Below are 25,941 nucleotides of genomic sequence, written 5' to 3' on the forward strand. Positions count from 1 at the left end.
AGATTTAAAGGAATAGGAGAATTTACAATCAGCCATTATGTCAAAAAATGCAGTGTCCTATTGACTCAGTCCCAGAGAATCCTAAATGTTCATCTGTTATAGTAGCTCTAAAAAAAATCATCAATTGTGAGTGACCACCTGGGTCCCTACCGGGTCAGTGTTAGTCATGTTATGAAAATAAACTCAAGGAGATCAGAAAATTTTTGCACTGAAATGACCACCTCGCTTGATTTTCCTTCCCTCAGATCACGAGCGTGTTGCCCTGGGCAACGAGGAAGGCCTCTTTGTCATCCATGTCACCAAAGATGGTAAAGATCCTCTTTAAACCTTTCCACTGTGTGCTCTTTTGATGCTGTTTAAAGTGTGTTTCCCTGGATGTGGGAGGTGGAGTAGTGACCTGTTCACCTCTGAAACTGTCTGGCAACTTCTCACCTTTCCTTGTTTTCACTCCTTTCCATCAGAAATAATCCGGGTGGGGGACAACAAGAAGGTGCACCACATCGACCTCATCCCCCAGGAGCAGCTGCTGGCCGTCATTTCCGGCAGGAACCGCCACGTCCGTCTCTTCCCCACACAGGCACTGGATGGCCGTGAGACCGAGTCCTACAAGCTGGCTGAAACAAAGGGCTGCCAGACCATCGTCTCGGGTCCCGTCCGCAACGGCTCCCTCACCTGCCTCTGCGTAGCCATGAAGAGACAGATCATATGTTATGAGGTACAGACAGTGACTGTCAGCCACTTTTAGCAGCGTTTAGCGAGGTTTTAGCAGTGTTTTTGCGATGAATTTGTGTAAATTGTATATAATAAGTGATAGTGCTGTTTTGGAGTGTTCTACTAGTGTGTTTTGCTGCGTTTTTTTTTTTTTTCTTTTTCTTCTGGTTTGTATAGTTCATTGATAGAAGATACATATAGCATGAAAATGGAATGCTTCAGACAAAATTGTTTGAGCACATATAAAATAGCTGAAAGTTTATGTTTATAATCTCATAAAATTTCCCTCTGAACACTTACAGTTGTTTTGCATAATAAACATGATAAAAAAAAATTCCAAACCATTTTTTTGTTTTATATAACACACTGGTTTAAGCATTTATTACATACAATAATGATTATTAGGACTAAATATTGAAAGTTAAGTTCTTCCTGAAAAAAGGTGCAAAAGAATTGGCAACAAAGATATTTTCTGACATTTTTATTGCAAAAAACCTAAGAAATCTTGGTTGCCTGTTATAATGTCAGTCCTTACGGTGTTAAGCTAATGCTTTTTCCAACTCCATATTCATCATATCTGCCATAGAATCCAGTTGCTAATGTGTCCTTATGTGTTTCAGGTGAATAAGAGCAAGGCACGGCACCGTCGGCTGCGGGAGCTCCAGGCCCCGGGGCCTGTCCAGTGGATGGGTCTGCTAAATGAGCGTCTGTACGTGGGCTATCAGTCTGGCTTCACCCGCTACAGGTACTGTACACATGGACATGCATATTCCACATCGTACTATCATGGAAGCCCATTTCTACAGTGATGAAGAAAAAAATATAGTCAGTAGTTTGAGGAGGTGACTCATTATTTTGAGAAGTTTCTCAGTTTGACATAACTATGCCAATATTGTGAAATAGTCAGGCATTATTTTGAGAATGTTTCTCATTATTTTGACATGCATGAGATGCTCATTAATCTTACAGCATCTGTTTCTTCATCGAAGTGAAAATAGGGTTTGTTGATATATTTGGCAGTGGTACAAGTAACTGAATTCTATTTTCTAAAACCAAAATATAACTGACAAAAAACACATATTCCAATTAAGTTCTATATTAATATTTATCTCTGGTAATATGTCTTGTATATTTTTGACTTTCCTGTAGCGTCCATGGTGACGTGTCTCCGGTCAGCCTGCTTCACCATGAGGATCACACACTGGCCTTCATCCCCCAGCAGGGCCTGGACGCCCTCTGTGCTGTGGAGATTTCCAGCAAAGAGCTGCTGTTGTGTTTCAGCTCCATTGGGGTCTACGTGGACTCGCAAGGTCGCCGGTCACGTCAGCAGGAGCTCATGTGGCCGGCGGTGCCCAGCTCCGCCTGTAAGTGCAGGAACAAAATTGAAATTAGATTTGTTGAAATACACGATTAGATGAAAAAGCAACACGGAGAACAGAACAAAAGTATACTTTGTAATACATATCTATAAAATGTTGAGACTAAACCAAACTGTTGCGTATTTGTTGTCTGTGCAGGCTATAACGCCCCCTACCTGTCAGTATACAGTGAGAACGCTGTCGACGTGTTTGATGTCAACACTATGGAATGGATTCAGACCATCCCTCTGAAGAAGGTTGGTTCTATGAGAGAAATGAGACTGAAAAAATGATCTGAACTCATGAGGCATGAGAGCAGCTGTAGCCTCTCTGGCTCCATCTGGTGGATTATAGCTCTTCACATGTCAATTATGCTGCCTTCATGTGCTATGGGAATTATGGTAAATAATACTAAACAGACTCAAAAATTGCGCAGGAACGCCTCCTTATGTTGTATTTTATGACAGTGACTAATCACTGAATGAAAAATAATGCTTTTATTAACATTCTTCTGCTGTTAGCTAATGATTTTGATAATTTGCAAAAAAAATAATTTTGCAAAAAAAAGTGGCATTTGCATAGTCTCCCCTTGTGTATATGGGTTCTCTCCTGATACTTTGGCTTCCCAACACATGCATTTATAGGTAAATTGGCTTAAGCTAAATTGCCCATAGGTGTGAATGTTAGAGTGATTTGCTGTTCCTTTCTATATATGTCAGTGTATCTGTGTCCCTGCAACTCTCCGATGATGAATGAAAGAATGAATGAAAAAAAAAATACTGTAGCAGATTAATTAGAGCTGCAACCGATTAATCGATTAGGTGCTTGAAGCAAATGCGATTCGATTAACTGATTCGAATTGATTGAAGGGAAATATTCTCTGGCAGTTTTCCTGAATTGAAGCTTCTTTGTGCGTCACAATAAGTGTCCGTGTGAAACAACAGTGGAACCAATGTTTAACAGCAGAGAAATGAAGGAAACAAAGCTTTGATTCAGGAGGTTTGTGGTTGAATGATTTTTTTTTTAATCACTTTGAGTCGGTGGCAGCTCTGAGATTAATTAACACGTCCAAAACAGTTTTACCCAAGTAGTAGGTCACGATAAATTATGTGTCAGCCATTTTTCATTTCGCTACAACAACAAAAGCACTTGAACACAACAGACTGGTAATTTCAAATTCACAAGGGGAAAGACTTATCTTCCTGACAGCACGTGAAGGTAGCATTAGATATCAGCTTTACTCGAGAACTCAATAATTTCAGTGGACTGCTTGTAAACAGAGTATTTTTAAGAGTGGAAGAAGAGGCTTGGTACAAGTTGATAACACATTTCATTCACTCCCTGCAGGTGCGACCTCTGAACGTAGACGGCTCTTTGAACCTTCTGGGGCAAGAAACAGTCCGACTCATCTACTTCAGAAACAAGATGGCTGGTAAGAATTAAGTGAACAGATGGAGAACTGAGGTGAACGCCTGTGGGTTTGTGCCGAGTCATGCTCATCCATCACTGACTGGTATTTAACTGTTCAGTGATGCATTCTTAGCATTCACATGTGTCATATATTTCTAAAGTAGCTTAAATCGTTCACCTCATAGCATAATTGCCCAACTCATACACAAATGGACAAAAGTATTGGAACACGTTGAATTCAGGTGTTTCTTTTCTAACAGGGGTCTGGGATACAAAACAATAATGACAAATGTCACAATATAGTTTTATATCGTGATCCCATTGATTATTAATATTGATGTTTGTATGTCAAATCAGCATGAACAGGACATCTTACAGCTGGAGACATGATATGTCCCAATATTTATGTCCATGTAGTTTATAAACATCAATATTGCCTTAAAGTTTAATGGGAGATTTTTCTTCCTAGGTGAGATGTAAAGAAAGTAGATGGTTAGTTGTGGTAGAAAATTATTATTTACAGTCAGAGCATGAAAAAATATTCTGGAAATTTAGAGGTAGAACATTTAAAATTACAGTCATGGATAAAAAAACCTCCAAAAAAATCAATGTTGAGAGAAATTAGGTAAAAACCATCTCTGAGGCATTTTGGAAGGAAAGATAATTTAAACCAAACTAACCAATGGAATGTAATGATATTTATCCCAATATAAAACTGTATTATAATATTAGTCATTATTGTTTTGTAGCCCAGACCCCTGTGAGAAAAGAAACACCTGAATTCAACATGTCCCAATACTTTTGTCCACATCAAGTATGACTTTGGCAATTATGCTATGGGGCTAACAATATGTACTTTATCTTGTTGCAGAAATGCATGTCTGACATTTTTTCAGCCACCACACTGTACAATGTGTGTGTACATTTGCAAAGCTTTATAGTCTTTCATGTAAACATGCTCCTGGGTTTGTTGTGATCTTCCAGAGGGTGATGAGCTGGTCGTCCCGGAGACGTCAGACAACAGCAGGAAGCAGATGGTGCGCAGCATGAATAACAAGAGGCGCTTCTCCTTCAGGGTGCCTGAAGAAGAGCGACTGCAGCAGAGGAGGTAGGTTTAAAGTCACAGGATGAAGGAGCAGCATTTGATTATTCCTGCCATCGCTATTTTTAAAGGCTCATGATGGAAGATTTAGTGGTGAACTATATGAAGGTGGTTTGGGAATCTGTTTAGAGAGCATTACCTAATTTGTTACTTACATTAGCTAATGTTGTTTCTCATGTCTCAAGCTCATGTCTGTCTTTTGTCTGCTATAATAAAGAGGACAATATAGAGGGCTCACAAAGGGGTTGTTTTGTTCAATGAAAACCTTTTTTTCACTCCCATGTTCCTCAGTGCCTTCCTGCTCCTCTAAAGGTGCAACAGTATACAACACTGGCTACTGTTAGCTTCAAAGTGCAGTTGGCAAACACCAAAACCATCAGCTCCCCGTACAAAATCTATTACCCTTACAGTAAAAGTTTAAGGCCCGTCGTTGCAAAATGTCAGGAGTTTTTGTACTTCCACTGATATTTTTGTGTGCATGTGTTTTTCATTGCAGAGAAATGCTACGGGATCCAGAAATGAGGAACAAGTTGATCTCCAACCCCACCAACTTCAACCATGTGGCCCACATGGGACCAGGAGATGGGATCCAGATCCTTAAAGACCTGCCCATGGTATACCCACATGTAGACTCTTATATATAAGCACTTAGACTCACAACAAAGTAGCTTTAGGCTGTGTTTGTGTGTAAACCTGCTGCTTGTGCAGAAACACTGTCCTTGTCTTTTCAAGTGACGCATGTATCTGAGCTGTTCGACTCTTCTTTATTCTCACCTGCAAACCTCAGCTGACTTCAATAACAAACTTCAGTCAGGCTCCATAATCCCCCCTGATCCCACCTCCTGACCTGCTGTTAGACAACACATCACATCCTGATGTGTCCTCTAGTATTGGAGAGCATGCATGCGTGTTCAGCTCAGTAATCAGTTACACAGTTGAAGTGTGCGTTTGAGCATGTTGTTGTGCAGCCTCCTCACACCTGTCCTCTGCACTGCACTGTGTCTGTCTGTCTGTCTGTCTGTCTGTCTGTCCGCCCGTCTGTGTTGGCTCCATGTTTGTTAAAACCAGAACGTCCGTGTTCAGGAGAGCCGCGCAGGTTTCAGCGGTTCAGTCAGCATCCCCTCCATCACCAAGAACCGGGCCGAGCCGGGCCGCTCCATGAGCGCCAGCAGCGGACTGGGCATACGTGAGTAACACGCAAGACTCACAAGAAAGTCGCAACTTTTCACTCATGTTATGAAAAAAAGCATGGTCAAAGTTGAGTTAAGTTCATGGGACCTTGCAGGTAGTTATTTGTAAATTTTATTTTTTTAGATAAATCTTGTCTGTGTGTACTTTAAGGTTCATTCATTTTATTTTTCCCGTATTTAAATTTTTAGTGAGCATCCAATAAACTGACTGTATTAATGGAAATAGATGCTGAAATCAGATTTACAAACATCAACAATCACTTTTCAGAATAAAGAGTATTTTTAGACAAAACTACACCAAGTGCTAAATATTACATATAAAAAAATGTCTCAAGACAAGAAGACATGAAGAGACAAATCTTAGAATTTTGCCATGGATGCAGTGAATATGGCCACTGTCCCATAAAAACAGGTTTTGAGGTATTTAAGTAATCCTTCTTGGGTCAAAATGTAAACTTTTTCTAGCTCTGAAGCTTTATTAAGATCTGTGATGGTTATTTTTTATGTGGCACCAAATAACTGCTGTATTTCTCAACTGGATTTCAATTTAGTCCATAAATCTTTGGATACATCCCAAACTTAAAAAAAATAAAAAAATAAAAATCAGTATTAGGGGCAGAGCTTTTGGATTTTTGGATCTTAACGTAAATTTCTGCATAATTTTTCCTTGGTTTTTTTTTTTTTCTGTAACCTTCTGATGTGTTGTCCTGTGTCTTCAGGCTCGTCCTCTCAGAACGGTAGTGCTCTTCGCAGGGAGCTGTCAGGAGGAAGCTACGGGTCCAAACGGCAGACCATGACCTCCCCCTCGGAGAGCTCCCTGTCCTCTGGAGGGGGCATGGACTGTGGAGATGCCCCACTATCACAGTTCGACAGAGAGGTCAGTAAAAATCCATTGGAATCAGCCACTGAGTGCAGGAAGCATGAACAGCTTCATTGACTCTTAACAGTGCTAAGATTTCATGTAAACATCTCAGGCTTGGGTTTTGGAATGATTGGCCTTAATGAGAGCTAAAGCACTAATCCTGTCTGAATACTTAAACTGTTCCACTGCTCAACCCGTGTGTGTGTGGACTAATAGAGTCCACACACACCAGAGTCATTCCCCTGCTGTGTGATGGTAGACATTAGACATGTAGCTACAAACAGATCACATTGTTCCCCATTGGAAAAAAAAACAAAACAATCCTCCTTCTATCCCATCCTTCACAAACATCCTAATTGCGTGCAGGCGTTTCACCTCATCCCACCTCTCAGCCTGATTGGTTAGTTCCCTGTGATGTCATTCCTGTGCTTCGTTGTGCCCTCTGAACGCTGAACGTGTTTCTGCATCTGATAGACTCTGTTCATTGTGGCCTTAAGCAACTAAAAAATGAACTGTCTTAACATTAGTCTAATAGTCTAATCCGTAAACAATCTATTTAATGACCAGTAAAGTATCATTTATATTTATTTTCTTTAAAACCCAGTGTCATGAATTACACAGGATTACTGGTGACTACATGTAGCATTTTCATGCCTATGTAAAACAAATCAGGTCCATGACAGTGTACTTATACACCGTTCATTACGGTCATGTGTGACGTAGTCTTACATCACACAGCTGAGTGCACCCCCTCCAACCAGCTGATGGAAACACACCTCATTCATATGTTCTTTATCACTACATTTTCAACCTTAACATTCACTTGACACTTACGCAGAATCACAGCTTTATGTCCCTCCAATAACTAATACAAGGGTAGTTATTAAGATGTAAAAATGCGTTTTTTCAACAGTTGAGTGGGTCTCTGTTATAAAACAACACCTCTCTGATAAAGGTTCCTAGTTGCGTCGATTGTCACACAAATAAAATGAAAAACAAGCAAAAGTTGTGGGTGCCTTCTACCCCTACCTACCCATCCACCTCCCCACAAATCGCCTGCCATCCATTCCGTGGCTCCCCATTCCCATGTTGGCCCCCGCAAAGCCTGGACGCTGTCAGATCCATCGCGCCCCCCCCCATCTTTTGCCCCCATTGGGCCCTATTTTTTTCTTCCGCCTCCCTCCACCTCCACCCAGCTGTACGTGCCCCTTCCTCCCCCCCCTCTGCCCTCCTCCCTGCCCACCCCAGCATGTTGTCTGTGGGCCGGGCGCTCAGTCTGAACTCTCCTCTGCAGTGGCAGGCAGTCTCGCCGTCGGAGAAGACCCCCGATCTGAAAAGGGCTTTAAGGACCCTGCTTAGTAAGATGAAGGTAATGTGACCATACACACGACAGAGACGCACGGCGCCTTTGAACACACGCAGAGCCACGTGGATTCTGTCCAAGTAGCATGGGGTGCATTCAGACATACAGACACGTCGTCACAGTTTAAGACAGGTCGCCGTCCCACGCTCCTTTGCTGCATCCTGTGAGCCCCCCCGGTCATATTGGTGGCGTCTGATGGCTGCTCACATGTGTTTCGGCTGCACCATCAGTCCACCTCCACCTCACCGACTACTCCTTTTTATTTGTGCTGTTTGTGTTGATGGAATGATGCTCAGACATCATGCATTCTGTTTCCACCTGCTGTCTGTCCACCCAGCCAATCACAGAGCACGTCTGCTTCCATACCGCCCATGTACTTACCAACAGGGACGTGAGAGAACAAGGACACTGTGGGGCCTTTTCCACCAGCTTCCCTCTGGGTCTTGAACCAGTTTTGGTCTGGATTCCATGTCAGTGGTGCATTCTCCATGACTGGAGAAGTTGAAAGTCGTAACTCAGATTTCCAACTGTAAAAGTCCTTCTGACTTCAGAATTTAAGATGCTCTGCACTTTATAATATTCTGTTAATTACCAGTTAACTACTTTATGAATCAGAAACCAATGGTCTAATTATTTTTTGTCCAAATGTGATTCGGTTCAAAATGTTGCACCATCTGAAGTCGGTGGAAAAGGTTTCTGTGGTTTGTGCTCACAGCTCCATCAGTTTCCTGCAGTGTTCTCTCCTCCGTCGGTGTTATTACTGAATTGGAGAGTCGTGTAGTGACAGCAGCTGCATGGCTCTGTGTGAATCCTGACACGTGTGGCACGCCCACTCCACAAATCTGCACAGTGCCCAAAGACAGACAACAAACGCACGCATCGCCACTGATCCAGTGACGCCATTCACACAAGCTCAGCGCTCGATGCAAAGGCATGAACCTCCACAGACCCACTGTGCTTTACTGTGTAGTCCAGGTGATGGGGGGGTGGGGGGGCATGAATATTTAAGAAATAGGGTAAAAGGCGGACATTTACTCATAACATCTGTGAACTGCATTATCACCTGGACTAGTAGATGTGTTAGATCTGTTAATAGAAGTGAATCAGTAGGAGGTAGGTGTGTGTGTGTGTGTTTTATAGGTCAGATGGGTGTTTGTCGTATCGAATGCAGCATCACTGAACTGTAAACAGATGAATTCAGCGTGAGATAAATACAATTAAAGATAACTGAGCTGGAAACACTCATATGAACCACAGATGTATCACATTTACATTAATACTTTTAAGACACTTTTGTCCTGTGGTTTTTTTTTTTATACTCCCACCAGTGGAATCCCAGTGTTGTCAGTCATACATTTCTCAAAGGTGAGACCCCCACATCCCCCCTCATCTGCACTGCCTGCATGTTTGTTTTCCTGCAGCTCATCGTTTCTGCTCAATTGAGCCATGGGTTCATGTGCTGCTGATGTGGAATGTAGTGGGAGACGAGGTGGGGGTGGGAGCGATGTGATGATTCAACCTGATGTTCCACGTTAGCTCCATCCAGATCAGATGAGACTAGAATGAGCAACGAGAGGCGTCTTCCGCCTTTTAAACATATGCATGAGTTGAGAACCAAAGGCAGGGAGAGAGTCAGTTATACTGAATCAAATGTTAGTCTCCATGTTTAATATTCTGAACGGAAACAGACACTAATTCATGTTCTTCTTTTTTCTCCAAACCTTTTTTTCCCTCAAACTCATCTTCAATTCTACCTTTATTTCTCTCGTTTCATCCTTTTGTTTTGTTTCATGTCTTTGTTTCTTCTCATCTTCTTGTTTCCTTCCTCATTTCTTCTCATAACTTCATGTCCTCCCTTTATTTCCTCTCCTGATCATCTCCTCCTCTTCTTTCCTCCTGTTGTTTCATCTCCTCTCCTTTATTTCTTTCCACTGTCCTTACCTCCTCTCTCCTTTACTTGTTTCCTTTGCCCTATATTTCCTCTCTCCTTGTTTCCTCCTCTCCTTGTCTCCAGGACTCCGACTCCCCCCGTCACTCCACGGCCTCCAACAGCTCCACGTTCAGCAGTCCCCCGAGTCCAGCCTCCCCACACAAGACCAAGTCCCTGTCCCTGGAGAGCACAGACCGGATGGGCTGGGACACATGAGCCCCTCCCCCTCCCACCACCACCACCACCCCCCCGTTAGCCGCCCGACCAACTGACCGACCGACAGCACAGGACTCCAACCCCCAACCCCCACCCACCGCCATCACAACCCCCATCTCCCCTCCCCCACCAGGCTTCCCACATCCACTCAGATACCCCCCACGGCCCAGAGAACTGCACCTCCTGTCCAACTCGTCCCACTCACCTGGGTTCGTCTCTCAGCGTACTTCCACGTCGGGGCAGAAGCTTCTTCTTGTAGAAAGTTGTCTTTTTTTCTGGGGGAGAGTTCTGAAAACACTGTGGTAGCGTTTTCTGTGATGTTTGCGAGTGCGTCTGTTTGCGCTTTCACCGGCGTGCGTGCATGTGTTCACGAAGAAAAGGCCAGATAGAACCAATGGGCTCCCCTTTGGCTCTTTTTTTTGCAATCGACCGAGTTAAAACCGAAGAGCTTCGACGCCGCTCCGTTCACGGCGCCCATCGCCCCCTCGTTCAGAGACTCGAACGCCTCACGATGCAACAAAAAAGAAGAGGATTATTATTGAAAGCAAATGATTTGTACTTGTATATAGGACCCTGTGGGTTTTAGGGGACAATATTTTAATTTATTTATCAATCTTAGATAAGGAAAGGGAGGTTTGCTTCATGGCCCTAAAGCAGACGGGTGGAGTTGAACCCCTCACTTCCCTCACATGTTTTCTCTTTAACAGAAGCTACATCATTTGAAAATGGAAAAAAGAAAAAAAAAAGAGAAAGAGAAAGGCATTTTTATTTTTTGCTCATGATACTAAGTGCAGTGACTTTATATTTTTTATTTTGACCATCAGCAAAAAGCTCGAAGCAGCGTTAAAGACATTCTGCCGGCTCATATGACATCACCCCAGCTCCTCTCTCCTCATTGGTCCAAGTGCAACCAACCCCGGCAGCCTTCAGCTGGGCGTGTCCTCAGTTTTGTAGCGTAGACGTTCCACTTTTGCTGTACAACCAAACTGACCAACTCACCGATTTTCCCATCACAATAATGTACATAAAGTAGAGAGTAATATATGATAAGGAAAATACTATAGAGAACTACACATGACGGAGAAAATCCTCGCTTCTTTTACTTTGGATTTTGTTGTTTTGAGTGATTTTGGGGTTGTATTCACACAAAAGCCATTTTAAACCACTTTCCAGTTTGTTTGTTTTTTTTTACCAATTGATTTTAGATTTGTTTTTTTATTGTATGTATGACACGCGTTGTGTTTTTTTTTTTCTTTCCTTTTCCCCACTTGGTTTGCATTTGAGTGCTTGTTAACGGATCGACACTACTGCCCGTACTGTAGAGTGAACGTTATTATTACTCTTAATATTCTTATTTACCTGCCACCGTAGCTCAGTCCCACACCTCTTATATCAGTATAAGCTGAGGCGGTGCTTTCACACAGCAGAATGCCTTGTCCTGCTCCAGTGAAGTGGCAGGAGACCAAACATTTAATCAAACAGTTGTAAAAAAAAAAAAAAAAAAGTGCGAGTTTCCAGATTTCACTGTGGTACCAGAACGGAAGGAAGTGGCCAGAGAGCAGCTTGATGATCCAAAAAAAATTAAAAATGGGGAAAAAAGAGGGACACTTTGCATCTTTATAGTCGCTTATGTTTGAATGTTTAAATTAATTCTGAAACAGTAAAAATATAGAATGTAAAACTGCAAGACGATCTGGTTTTCCGAGCTCCCCATGGTGGCAGTTGTGTGTGAAATGAGCCAGACAGGTTCTCTGCAGTTTGACTTTTTGGCAGAATGGAAAAACAAAACAAAAAAAAAAGCTATATAAAGACGTTTTGTGGCTGCAGAATGGGGCATTCACAGCCAAACACCTGTTACCTCTGCTCGTCTCTGATGCTAAAAACACTATGACGTGCTCACATTGTGGTATTACGTTGTCGAGAGAACGCACATGATGATAAAATGCTACAGAGTTTTACTCAGTATTATTGGACGCCGGGCAAACAGCTCTCCTGCTGTGTATTTTGTTTTGGTTTTTTTTTTAAACCCGGCACACCAGTAATGGCTGTTCTTTTGTGCTGCTGAAACTGAACCAGGCTGTGTCGTCTTTCTGTTTGGGTCACAATCCTCAACTTTATTCCGATTGTTTGTTCGAAAGGGAAACAAGAAAAAAAAAAAGCTTCATTCCTACAGATTCCCCCTGTTGTTGAAATCCAACAAGTAGCTCTAACCAACCCATTCCAAGTGTTTTTTTTTTTTGTTTGTTTTTTTGTTTTTTTATTCCTTTTTATTAAAGAACGAGGCGGAGCTGGTTTTATTCCCATCAGCCCCCTCCTCGTAGACATGTTTTAAACTAGCCAGTCTGGAGTTTATCTGTAGAATGTATTAGCTGAGGGTGAGGAGAATCCTCCGAGCCGGTGTTTTATTATTGGCCAAGTTCTTAATTTTTGTACAGAAGATGAATCCCGGCTATCCCAGTTCGAGGAGAAACTCAGGAAACGTCAGAACCAATGAAATCTTTTCATTTTGAGTGTCAGGAGTTTGATGGATGGATGGTAGGAGTGAGTGAGGGAGAATCCGGCTGTAGTGTAGACGTGACCCGAGTGGAGACGGGAAGCGGGAGGAGAGAGAGGGCGTGGACGGCTCAGACGGGTGTGGTTTCATAGACAGAAACTAAAGGTTTCAGGGGTGAAGGGTGACAGGTGGTTTGATGGCTGAGGTGCCACAGTGGTAACAAAGGAAGAAAACAAAACTTAAAAAAAAAAAAGTTCAAGACGCCTTTGCATTTCAGTGAGGTCTTATCTACAGTACCTTCTATATTATTTTGCTCTTTCATATCATATTACACTTGTTTTTTTTTCTAGGATTGCTTTGTAATAATTTGTACAGTTTTGCATGTTATAGATGTAATCATTTTTGTTTTTTCGGTTTGTTGTTTTACTTGGACTTGCTCCTTTTTGAACGGTTTGGGCGTTTTACTGAGGATAACCCACTACAGGTGATGTAGATTCTTTTTTGCACAAAAAAAAAAATATTTAAGGTGTAAGGTCAAAACAAAAAATAATGTATGGAACTGGCTGCCACACTTATGTGGAGAACTCATATTAACCTGACTCCGATGTATTTCAATAAAGCGGAGGGCTGTTACAAATACAGACGCTGTGTTTTTTCTGTGTGGTCATTTCTTCTGACAGTCTGTTCTTTAAAAAAAAAAAAAACAAACTTTATTACAAATTTCACAAATGTTTTTACATCTATGCACAAGTTTTGCCACTAGAGAAAACGTGGGTCTAACATTTACAGCAGTTATACAAGTAAGGACACATTTGTAAACAGGACTACCTATTGAGAATTTCCACTAATTTCCGGGCGATAAACTCTATCATCTATTCCGAGTGTAAGGCAGGAGTTTGGATGTAGCTTTTCCCTGTATTTCAGCCCTTAACATGAACCCAATAGAACAAATCTTGACACTTAGAGTCTCAATTTATCATCTGAGTACAGATGTTCCTCAGTGTTGAACTGAGACAAGGCTTCTGTTCACAAACTGGAACACGAGTACGACCAGATCTCACTAATGCTTCACGTTTTTCAATTCAGTGTAGAAATGAGTCAGGACAACCCTTTCACAATGTTGGATTTCAGCAGTGGCTGAATGAATGAACAGGATTTGACTCCGAAGGCAGGTTTTTCTTCATGACGGACCAAATGCAGTTGATGGAGTCTTCATCAGATGCCCTGCTTAGACCCTCCCACGACCAGGAGGTGAATATAGTCCATCATACTCAATGTCATCCTGTTGAGTCTTCCATAAAAGTACACACAACACAAACAGTCCAGTACCGGTGCGGTGTCACATGGCTCTGGACCGGGTTCAGCAGGTCCCTTTGAGCTGCTTCAGATTTGGGATCAGCTGGTGGATCAGGTAAAGCTCAGGACGTTTTAAGGCATCAATCCACAGTCAGTTGAAGCCATCACCGTGGTAACCAGTTTGCTGTCCACTTCCCAAATTTAAAGCCATCTGACAGAAGAACGTTCAGATGATCCTCACATTCTTTTACTCTTAGAAGAGAAGTCGTCTGTCCTACTTTGATTAAACCCCTGACGTCCCATCTTCAGGGGTCAAAGTTCACCTCCACTTCAGGCTGTGGTGCCGTCCTCCTCCAGGACTCTGTGGATCCCGTTTCCAGGGACGCCGAGGACCGCCTGGGTGTTGCCGCTGAGGTCCCGGATGCTGCTGTGCCGTGATTGGCTCTCCAGTCTTAGGGTGGAGTCGTGTCGTGACAGACTGTCCAGACGGTTGGTGCTGCAGTGTCTGGACTGAGGCTGCTCGTTGAGGTGGGACATGCTCCCGTAAGGCAGGCGGTCGTCTGTGGCCCGGAAGCTGCACGCCGTGTACCTGTGGAAGACGCAGGAACTGGAGTCAGGAGCAGAGCTAAGTCAGCGGTAACATGAAGATTCAAACATCCAGTCGATGTGTGGTGTATCTACACACAGCCTGAAGCATAAACACCACCTACTGCCTCCGTCTGTTTGTGTTACTGTCTGTTTGATTAAGTTCTGATCTCCATTAACCCTTTCATGCATAGTGGTCACTACAGTGGACAGCTATTCCACAGCTGTTCTCTTGTATATTCATGGATTTAGTTGTTTTAGTTCCATGTCAACCAACACAGTGGACGCTTATGCATCATCTCATAAACTGCAATTCATACAATTACTGTAACTTTACTGTTCTTGATTGGTTCTTGAGTGGAAATCAACTCTTGTTTTTTTTTTTGCATATTATCTTCATGAAGTGAGTAATAACTAGTATTAGAATATGTTCAAATGTGAGAGAACATCAGATTAACTGCATTAAACATGGTTTCATTTCACTGTTTTCATATCACTTTATGATATTGGGTTTTAAATACATGTTTCTTTGCTTCAAAAATAAAATTCATGGTGTAGCCGAGTGGACATTTTTGTAGATCTAAGGAAAAAAAAAACCTCAATCTCATTGTTTTTTTCATGCCTAAGGAGGAATAAAAACACTCAAAAAAAACAACAACAACAAAAAAAAACCTCTCAACTAAGGTTCTCATAATTCATGCATGAAAGGGTTAAACAACCAAACCCAGTAGTTCCCAACCTTTTTTGGCTCGTGACCCCATTTTAACATGACAAATTTCTGGTGACCCCAGACATTCAAAATTGAGAAATTTCTTTGCTAAAATTAATTTGTTTTTGATCATGTAATAGTTTGCTATACTATGTTGCAAATAAACATTAATTTTAGATGACATTTAGGCTATATAATGTATGGATTTGAAAGATAAACAGTACCACAGTGCTTCAGTTTCAGCTTCACAGTTTGCCATGTCTTTTATGTATTGGGACTGTCTCTCTCAACTCACCATATATTTTTCATTAGTAAGTTTTGTTTTTGTTTTTTTTTTTAATCAGTTACTAGAAATTTCAGGTGACCCCACATGGGGTCCCGACCCCAATGTTGAAAAACATTGACCAAACCAGTCCATGCAGAACCAGAAACTCTGACCTGTGTGGTTCAATGACTGGTTTTGTCATCATCTAGTAGCCTTGATGAGACTGACGCAGCAAGAACAGCTACAGCAAAACCATACGTCAACATGTTTTTTGATTTTAGAAGGACAAATGTGTTATGCAGAAGGGAAACGCCTCTGTATTTGTTTCAATTAGAGTCTATATTTCAGTACCAGCGAATTAACCAATCACAGCCATGTGATGAAACATCTATTCAGAGTAGTGGACCAGCCCCAAATGTACTTGACTTCATCTCATGTTGGACTGAAGGTAGACTGGATTCTAGACTTGCCATGTGTCCATAATGGGCCTTTCTTTGGTAACTTTAAGTGTTCTCTCAGCGCTGGTTTCCTCCAGGTCCAAAATATCCGCAGCCATTAAAAACTGTGTGTAGGTTAATTCTCCTGTTGGTGCCAATGACCCTGGTCCTGATGATCTGGAGTTGGCCCCTGAGTCCCTTCAGTGGCAGATGACTGCTCCTAATGTGTGCTAATGCTAGGTACTGTGTGTGCATTAGGATGGATTAAAGGGGTTTAAGGCTCAAGAACAAATTTCCCAAAAGAAGGTTAACAAGTGAAAAAGTAAGCAGACCTTACTGATACCCCCGCCCAGTTGCACAACTCTTTGCCCCTCCTGCTCACTGATACCCTGCCTACCCAGGGATTCATTTGGAGTCATAACTTTCAACCTTTTCAAAAACTTTTGGATTAGAATTTGATTTTTTTTTTTTAGATTAAAGAAAAAAATTGCACAGAATGCAAAAATTAGAAGAAACGCAGAAATTAAATGTGTGTGGGGTTTGAAAAGAACTCGGTGAATAGTGTTCGAGAAATCAGTTGGACAAAAATCTTGGACAGACAAGTTAAATAAAGTGAGTTAAATTTTACATGTGAAGCAGACGTTTGAAAAGAAAAAAAAAAAAAAAAAAAAACGAGAAGCAGAGGACTGTGCTGCTGTTTTCCATATAAAATGGTTGTGATTTCCATTATTAACTGTTTTTCAAAGAGCCAGGAAACAATGTCACTCAAGCATAAAAACATGTTGCCATTTCCATCGTCCCATACGACGTCTGAAAATGGAATAAAATATGTTTATAGCCACAGGTAATGACTCCATACCTACTGGAATATTATAACAGGAGTTCCAGCTGCAGATATTGCTGTAACTTTTGAGGCTGTTATTTCTTCAGATTCTGTTAATGGATTCAGTTCATTCTTGAATGTTTTCATGTTCATATAGAGAGTGAAACACATTTATTAGACCACCATCCAATACACAGTTTATTCCACAGCTGCCCTACATTAACAGCACTGGTAAAGCCCAAAATCATTTTTATGTTTCTGTAATGGTTCTTACACCAGTATGTAGAAACTCTTTAACCCAAACGATATTTCTAATGGCAAAATACAATAATTATTGTTATCCATGAATTTTCAAATGCAGTGTTTTATTAAAAAAAAAAGAAAAAATAGCAAAGTGCATTATTATTATTTCTTGATTAATTGTCAAATTATAGTTATTTATTTGCATTCCTGAACAAAAAATGTATTTTCGTGGTTTAATGTTACACCTGACTTCTGGGTGAGTAAGCTCAAATTTGGGAATTAAAAGGAGAATTCAGTCTGATGTTCTTCGTTCCTGTTCAAGGTGGAAAAAAGTGGAGCACTCACTGAAAATGAATGAGTCACATTAAATCTCTTCATGATGCTGGATGGTGTGAGACAAACAGGGACAGGTGGTCTAATAAACTGTTCCTCATTGGCCGTTGACAGTTGACCCAAAAGCCCAACACTGACCTGCCGTCTCGGGAGCGGTGCAGGCTGCCGTGGTAACTGCTCATCTTGGACCGGCCGCTGCGGACTGACCCAGCTCGGCTCGTGCTGGCGCTGGGTGGTTCGTCCAACATGGCCAGGTGGGTAGAGGAGGCGTGGGTGGACGTCCCCTGAGTGGACGTGCCCCGCGATTTCCTGATGATGGGCGTGTTGGGGTCCCTGAGCAGCAGCTGGGCGAAGTCCGGCTCCTGCAGCACCTGGCGGCTGTCATTGACCATGGCGCTGCAGCGCAGAAAGGACGGGGAGGAGGACAGGGGGGGCGGGGGCAGGGAGGGCAGTGAGAGACGCAGGAGGGTGGGGAGGGACAGGGGGAAGGTGGTGGGGTAGCGGGTGTGGTACAGGAGGATGGAGGAGTGTGTGGAGCAGGCGGTGGGAGAGGGGGTTAATGCTCTGAGTTTGGAGGGGAGGGGAGTGAGCACAGAGAAGGACTGTGTTCACCGCAAAGCCACAGACAACAGACACAGGAGCACGCCTTCACATCTGTCTGTTCGTCCGCCTGTCTGTATGTCTGTATGTCCGTCTGTCCGTCTGTCTGTCTGTCTGTCTGCATGTCTATATGTATGTATGTATTGGGGATGTAACAATATGAACATTTCATATCACGGTTATTGTGACCAAAATTATCACGGTTATCATTATTATCGTGGTATTGTTGAAATTGTGCTCAAAATGTTCAAAAAGTACTTATACACACATTGAAATAATTTAACCAAATTGTATTTTGAAAAACAAAAACAAAAACAAAAAAAACAACAAAAAAAAAACTAAATAAAATAATTGGCACAATGCACTTTCTGTTGGCAGGAACATTCAAATAATATTAACCCTTCGTGGTCTGAGCCTATTTTGTCTATTTTTCAGTACTTTTGATTTTGCCTTTATATACTATATAAACAAATGTTTACTATACCCATGTTTGTTTGTTTTTTTTTCCAGCACAACTTCATCTATAACGTCTGTCTATTGTTTTTTTCACTTTAACCTACTATATCAACATAAAAGGACAGAAAACACAAAAAATATCAAATCTGATTTGAAAAATGTACACAATTTATTGCATAAATAACACACAGATGACTTTAAAAGTGAATATTGGTTCCAAATATTAGGTATATACAATTAAAATGGTAATAAAGTAAAACTATACTCAAATGTTTGACATAAAAGCAGATCTTTACATAGGCGTTTTTTTCCCTTAAAAGTGCGGTAATCAAACACGGTTATCATGATAATTAGAATTTAAACAGTAATACTAACCGTCTGCAATTTTACCGCAGTTTATCGTTATACCGGTAATCGTTACATCCCTTGTATGTATGTATGTCCGCCTGTCTGTCTGTATGCAGGGTTCCTACAGGTTTCTTCAAGTTAAATTTAAGACTTTTTAGGACCTTTTTAAGACTACTTGGAATAGAATTTACTTTTACTTTTTAAATTATTATTTTTTTTGTATTAAATGCAGATTTGTAAATTCAAGACTTTTAAAACCCTGTGGGAACCCTGTGTATGTATGTCTGCCTGTATGTCCATTCGCTTGTCTGTCTGAATGTATGTCTGTCTATCTCGTCATACAGCGCATATTTCCCCACAGATTTTAGGAACTGTTGTAAAAGCCCCAAACCTCAATCTTACACCCAAGTCACAGAGAAGTATGTGTTAGTTTACCCAGGCTATACCCACTAAAGTAGGGGTGTCAAACTCATTTTAGTTCAGGGACCACATTCAACCGAATTCAATCTAATGTGGGTTGGACCAGTAAAATAATAACTGTAGATGTAAACATTTTCATAAGGTCAGTTTACATTTTTCACTAAGTTACTTTAAAAATCTGAATAACACAAACCTGAAACATAAAGACAAATAACAATTTTACCAATATTATGCTTCTGTTTTTCATTGACATGTGCATTACAACTTACAGATCACAGTGGATCTACAAATGCACTAAACATTTAGTAACAAGCAGAATACTGTTCAAATTAAACTTCTCTTTAGACATTTCTCTTTTCCTCTGTATGTGGCCCCTGAACTAAAATGATTCGGACATCCTTGATTGTTAATATCTTCAGTTTAATTTTTGCATTTCACAAATTCATCCAGTGGGCTGGACTGAACTCTTTGGCGGGCTGGTTTTGGTCTGCGGGCCGTATGTTTGACACCTTGTGCACTAAAGGAACACATGAACTCACACGTGGTCAAACTACATATTACTGGAACTCTGTTCCTTCTGGTGGTCAATATTTTTAATGAAACAGAACTGCAAAGGTACTAATGCTGCCTTCACATGCTATCGGGAAGATGATCTTTTCCACTTGTCAATTTGAAATAACAAGTGTCTTGTGTTCAAATGCTTTTGTTGTTGTCAATGAAAAATGGCTGACGAGTTATTGTGACCTGCTACTTGGGTAAAACAGTTTTGGATTCATCTGCTACAGCTTTTTTTTTTTTTTTTTAAAGAAATTTTTTGTTTTCGCAAATTGTGTATGCTATAAATGTGCTAACAGCAGCAGAACATTGATAAACACATTGTTCGCAGGTTACATCATTTGTAATGAATCCCTCTTTGCTCTCTGCCATGTTGAAAAGTTCAAAGGTTTTCATGTCGGTAGCTCGTGTATCAGTTTTTCCCAGTTCTCCACTGGAAAATACAACATAATCATGTGCAATTTTCGAGTTTGTACCTAGTATTTACCATAATTTGTATAGCAAGTGAAGGCAGCATTTACTGACAAGTACTAGTTGTTCATTTTGTATGGAGTCGTTTCCCTTAAAACAGACATTTATTCTCAAGGGGTTTCCTGGTTAAATAAAGCTTAAATAAATTAATCTGCACACTCATTTTAATATTTACAAATAAGCATTATATTGACATGGCTTTTAAACATTTTTTATTGCATTTATTATAATGTTTGATTTAGAGAGAAGTATTTCTAGAGAGATCTGTGAGCGAGGTCTTTTTGAAACCAGCATCTAGTGGCTGTCAGTGGTATTACTACTTAAGATTAAGATACTTAGACAATGATTTGATTTTGCTAAAATTGTCATCCTCTGGTGAATGGATAACTGTGTTGTGATGAATACTTTCACTTATCATTTTTAAGCTACTTTAAATGAGTATTTCCATGTAGTCATTTTAAGTATTTGATTTAGTTGACAAAAATGAGCCACATTGTGAAATGTATCATTATATGGATATGGAATTTGGGTTGGTGTAAAACCAGCTGTTCTGTCGAGTTCTTTATTGGATGCTACTATATCCTTTAACTCCCCCCCCCCAAAAAAAAAAAACACTAACTACCACAAAACAGCCCAATATGTAACCCCATACATGCAGAATTCTTACAAACACCTAAACATACAATGAGCAAGATTCATGACAGAGTCAGCTGTGGTTCAGTGAGTTTAAAGTACGTACTCTTTGCGTCTCTTGCCGTGGAAGAAGCTGGCCCACTCGAAGCAGGTCTTCTTGCTGCCCACCCAGAAGACCGAGGGGATTCCTACGATCAGCATCATCAGGTACTTGATGAGGAATAAGGCCAGGTCAGGACGATTGGTTTGCTCCACCTAAACACAGAGAGTTTTACTGGTGAGGAGACACTATATCCACATGCAGCCTCAGGGCGATGCCTCCATGATCACCAAATTTACCTGCATCATTTAGATCTACAAATAAATACATGTACATACTGTACACACTGTACTGTTGTTTTCCACAGCTCACATTTACAAGAGATTCAACTAAACAGTGAAGCCGTGTTGTCTCCTGACAGCAGCCGGGGTGTGCATGATTGTGTTCCTGTGAGGTGATTACAATGTTCACACCTCCTGACAGTGTGTTCAGATCTCTTGTAAACTCCTCCACATCATCACTGACAGCTGAGCTGCTTCACTGGAGGCGTAAACAACCCAGCACCCGCCACAGTGGCATCTCTGAGCGCTCACAGCTGCTGTGCTTACTGCTCAAACCTCTAGAAGCAACATGACCGACCTGTGACGACGTCTGGCCGGAGACTCCATCAAACTGTGTTTAACTGGGACATTTCAGGGACGTCTCTGGGCACAGGAGGTGAAACGTCTCCACAACAGGTCACTTTTTGATATTCAGGAGATTAGGAGACGCAAAATGTTTTTCATGCACAGAGAAAACCAGTCTGTTGATACATGGTATGAACAAAACTGACAAACCTGAATAAGTACAGTTCAGGTCATGGAGGACACACACATGAATTCAATAGCCACACAATGTAACTTAACTAAGGGTACTGTGTCCCTCCCCCAATCCACATATACGCAGTAGGTAAAACATAACTTTACATACATGGTCTGTATTTGTTCAGTCACGTTCACAAACATAATTTTTAAATTAATATTTTTGTCAGAATTACTGCCTTTAGTAAATAGCTGTGTAAAAAGGATGATAATGTCCAGAGATGCTGATGCAGGACTTGGTGTGGTCACCCTAAAGCTGTACACTGTACATTATTCATTATCTATTGTCCTGTCTGAGAATGTATGTTTGTGATGAAATGTCCTCATTTATGTAATTTTTTTTTTTTACACTGGATGATTATGAATGATAAACTGTGTCCCAGTTGTGTTTTCATTACTGATGGGTCTAATCTTAATCTGTTATTGTTTGCTATGTCTTGTTGTGGGATTGCTCGCCTTAAAAGGTAATCATTATCTAAATGTCACACTAAGCTAAACATCTTCCTGTGGGTAAAACAGTGTCTAATGCATGCAATAAGCACCTGACATAGCAACATTAAAAAAAAGTGTCTTCCTTTTGGAAGGTTGACAGAGATTTCTCCTCACAATGAACAATAGTTTAAGTTCTGTCTGGTCAATCTTCACTGATATAAATATAAAACTCTTATGATTTCAGAAAACATCTGTCTTTTGTCTTCAGGGTTTGTTTATAGTTTCAGCCAAAACACAAAACCTTTGAATGTTTTGCTCTTATGTTCTACCTCTAAATTTCTGAAATGTTCTTACATAATTATCTAATATTCATCATGTTCTGACCATAAAGAAGAGTTAAAAAAATAAATAAATAAAAAATCAGCCTTTAAATGAGAAGGGAACGAATGATTTGACATTTGGCATAATAATTATCAGTATTTACAACAAGATGTTTTTGTGCATGGTCCAGTCTGCTAAGAGAAGAATGTTCTCACCATTGAACACAACACAGTTTAGTGTCTTTAAGTCTTAAAGATACAGATGAACTGCATTATCTATCTTCTTCGTATTTTATTTACGTAACTAAATTTAAGTTCAAGCTAAAAAAAAAAAATCCAGCATTATGCATTTAGCAGAATCCAACTAAATTTCAAAGTGAATGAAAATGCTTTTGTCTTGGTCTGATTCTTTCAGCAGTTATCTGTGAGTTTCTTATGCATTTAATACTGTGGATGTGTATGTGCATGAGGTCATTTGTGTTTCATGCAGAGTCACAGCATCAGTAGTACAGCTGCATGCAATGAGCCACATAAATACATCTCTTACTCACTCCTTTTCCCGCTCTCTCACACACGTGCACTCATGCAGTCACGCACAGATGTAGTCATGATGGCCTCATTATGAGCGGGGCCGGGCCCCGAGGCTCAGCCGTGCACAGATCCACTCATTACAGCACAGAGAGAAGAGACTTGGCTACAGCCGACATCCTCATTACGGGCCCAGTCCAACTTCAGCAGCCCAAGACTCAGATGTACTTTATGAACTCGAAGCCTAAAACGAGTCATATGACTGAACACACAGTTTGGCCTCTTGTTAGTTTCACTATGACAGCATCGCAGCATCTCACTGTGTTTTGTGAACATCGGTGGAGCAGTAAAGGCCCCAGCCTCAGGGAAGGCTTTTAAGATAAATATAGTCAAGCACTTTGACTCAGAGCTTTCTTTTGATGCATCTGATGGACTTTGTAAAAGACTGTAGAGCTGGATGGGGGAGGGGAGATGAAGCTGAATCTTTGTGATTTCACATCTAGAAGCATCTCTACAATTCAGCGTATGATAACAGGACAGCACTCAGCTGTGCAGCACAAGCAGATCTACTGTAAACATGATGTGGAGCAGCTTGACCCTGAAGACCCCATCCCAGCACACACACACACAGGATTACTGCACTGCACTGCACTATTACACAATGTCAGTGTTTATGAGAAAGATTAAGAGCAGGACAGTGCATCTATCAGAGTCCAACTCCATACTCCTCCACCTTCATGCACCGCTGTGGTGCCTTCAGGCTCTAAGTCAGCTCAGTATCCTTGCACCTTGAATCTATGAGCTGTTTCTGTTGCTGCAAAGAAAAGAAATGAAGACAGCCACTACTGTTCCAGTGGTTCTTAACAAAACCAGTAAAATCAGTGTTATAGTAACTGGTTAGCTAAGAAATAGCAGATAAAACCTACACAGATTTGATTTAATCATAGAATTACACTTGTGTTCTAGTATAGCGGATGTGTACGTGCTCATATGGGAGGATATACCTGGCTGAAAGGAATGAATAGAGAGAACAGGTTGAATTATTAACTGCTCTGTGTGGATGAGCTGCAGTGTGTGTACTGATGCTGGAGGCCACAGCAGCTCTGTGAAGCTACAGAGCTACTAAAAACAAGCAGACGCATTACTTCTGCCTGGTTCCTCTAAGTGTGTTACTAGGTTTGTGTTTGATATTGGCACACATGTCATCTGGTCAACGTCTACAGATGCATTCACGTACAGTGTCCTTCTGTCGAATGTCTCTGTATGTTAACACAGGTGGCAGCTCACAGCCTCCTCCCAGCTGCTCCTCCTGCTCCGTCTTCTAGCGTCTATGTAAAAGTCCCAGCTGTATATTTCATATGAGCAGCTGTTGTGTGCTGTGAACACCACAGAATAAATACATTCATGTCACAGCAGCAATCAATTTAATCAAATAATCCTGTATTGTCATACTTTACCAGAGACCTACCTCTAATACGGGTTCACTCATCATAGCTTGTTACAGACTTTGTAGATGATTTAGTTATTTCTATTTTGAGCAGATTCAAGACTTTTCATTTATGAAACTGTGTTTGCAGATCAGGGTACCCAGTAGTGTATAATTGTTACATTACATTACATTTACGCATTTGGCAGATGCTTTTTTCCCAAAGCAACTTTTACAAGGGGAAGATTAACAATTAAACTACATAAAGGAACTCTTGAAAAGAGACCACTGGTTAGGAGAAGCGGGGCTTCCAGAAGGGTAAGGGTACAGAAGTGGAGACAAGTGCAGAATGAGATAAACATAGAGGAGGGCATGGGGTAGGGAAGTGCAGGAAAGTGCTTGGACAGGAGATGCTCTCTGAAGAGCTGGGTCTTCAAGAACTTATTAACGATAGGCAGGGACTGTGTTGTGTTTTGCCTGGTAAAATTAGAAAAAAAAACTGCCCCCACTTCCTGCTCCCACACCACCTGACATACTATATTATAACCAAATACATAAAATCAGGTCCAAAATTAACTTGGAAACAACATCAAAACACTTTGAGGTGCACTTAAAGCCTTAGCATTTATCCAAAACACTTCAGAAACATTCATGAAAATCTGACCAGTGAGCATTTCCAGTACACAGAGTAAAGTCTGTCTATTCCACCACTGGAGGCCTTTAGTGACTGCTTAAAAAAAAAAAAGTTGAAAAAACAACATTCCCAATCCTCTACTGACTTTAGAAATGTATTACTTTATCTAGTTATCTTCTTCCTCCTTCTACAACTGTCCTTTTATAACTGAAAAAACTTTAAATTCTATGCAACACACTGTGTTAAGTCAGGCAAGTTAACAAAGGAGATATATTTTGGTCATTTTGCTAACAAGCCGGCGGCATCTCCTAGTAACACATACTGCCAGTAAGTTAATAATAATCACTGCCATATAGTCACAACTGAATGTGCAGCTAAACCGTACACTGATGTAGTGTACCAGGGTCAGTCTTCAGTGAAAAAAAATATAATTTTAATTTAGGCACATACATAGATGACTTAAATCTACATGAATTTTGCATCTCTCATTAAATCAGGGGGTTTTAAAACTTAAGATATGTCAGTGAGAACAGCTTTACAGTGAAATCAGCTGTCAGTCAGTGAAATCACACTACATTAACACTTCATTTCATCATTACTGTTATTTAAATAGTTAAAGTGGTTTGTGGGTGCACATTATATTTATGTATTGTTACACAGGCTATTACTGAAATGTGACTATTTTCATATTTGTCAAGTCATTTTCCAAAGACAGGAAAAATTCCTAGTGGAAACCAGATGTAAATGTACTTGGTTCAGTAAGAGCTTTAGAAGTGCAGTAAATATGTAAATATAATAAGTAGAATGTACTGGATCACACAATTAACCTCTCTTAAAGCTATACCTACTGATGTGGCATTTCTCACAGCACTTAGTAAAAGTTGGAACATG

The 25,941-nt window shown here is 40.8% G+C and overlaps 2 protein-coding genes across 14 annotated transcripts in view; one reads left to right on the forward strand and one right to left on the reverse strand.

The window, feature by feature from the left end:
- Positions 1-12,289, forward strand: part of cdc42bpab (CDC42 binding protein kinase alpha (DMPK-like) b) — a 100,119-nt gene extending 87,830 nt beyond the window's left edge. For 7 of the 11 annotated variants that reach the window (XM_030129018.1, XM_030129023.1, XM_030129026.1 and 4 more), the window contains 12 exons: positions 246-308; positions 462-715; positions 1,332-1,456; positions 1,861-2,075; positions 2,229-2,326; positions 3,417-3,501; positions 4,464-4,587; positions 5,078-5,195; positions 5,650-5,767; positions 6,491-6,648; positions 7,928-8,002; positions 10,011-12,289. In XM_030129018.1, coding sequence (XP_029984878.1) covers positions 246-308; positions 462-715; positions 1,332-1,456; positions 1,861-2,075; positions 2,229-2,326; positions 3,417-3,501; positions 4,464-4,587; positions 5,078-5,195; positions 5,650-5,767; positions 6,491-6,648; positions 7,928-8,002; positions 10,011-10,142 — 1,565 coding nt within the window. In that variant the 3' untranslated portion in view covers positions 10,143-12,289. The remainder of the gene's footprint in view (positions 1-245; positions 309-461; positions 716-1,331; positions 1,457-1,860; positions 2,076-2,228; positions 2,327-3,416; positions 3,502-4,463; positions 4,588-5,077; positions 5,196-5,649; positions 5,768-6,490; positions 6,649-7,927; positions 8,003-10,010) is intronic. The other 4 variants (XM_030129025.1, XM_030129029.1, XM_030129028.1 and 1 more) reach the window with 2 other exon arrangements.
- The window catches only part of fzd3a (frizzled class receptor 3a), a 32,960-nt gene continuing 18,423 nt past the window's right edge, over positions 11,405-25,941 (reverse strand). For 2 of the 3 annotated variants that reach the window (XM_030129031.1, XM_030129032.1), the window contains 3 exons: positions 20,917-21,065; positions 17,466-17,891; positions 11,405-14,521 (listed from right to left, as the gene is read on the reverse strand). In XM_030129031.1, coding sequence (XP_029984891.1) covers positions 14,263-14,521; positions 17,466-17,891; positions 20,917-21,065 — 834 coding nt within the window. In that variant the 3' untranslated portion in view covers positions 11,405-14,262. The remainder of the gene's footprint in view (positions 14,522-17,465; positions 17,892-20,916; positions 21,066-25,941) is intronic. The other variant, XM_030129033.1, reaches the window with a different exon arrangement.

This window comes from Sphaeramia orbicularis, chromosome 24, assembly GCF_902148855.1.
Source record: "Sphaeramia orbicularis chromosome 24, fSphaOr1.1, whole genome shotgun sequence".
NCBI classification, from domain to species: domain Eukaryota; kingdom Metazoa; phylum Chordata; class Actinopteri; order Kurtiformes; family Apogonidae; genus Sphaeramia; species Sphaeramia orbicularis.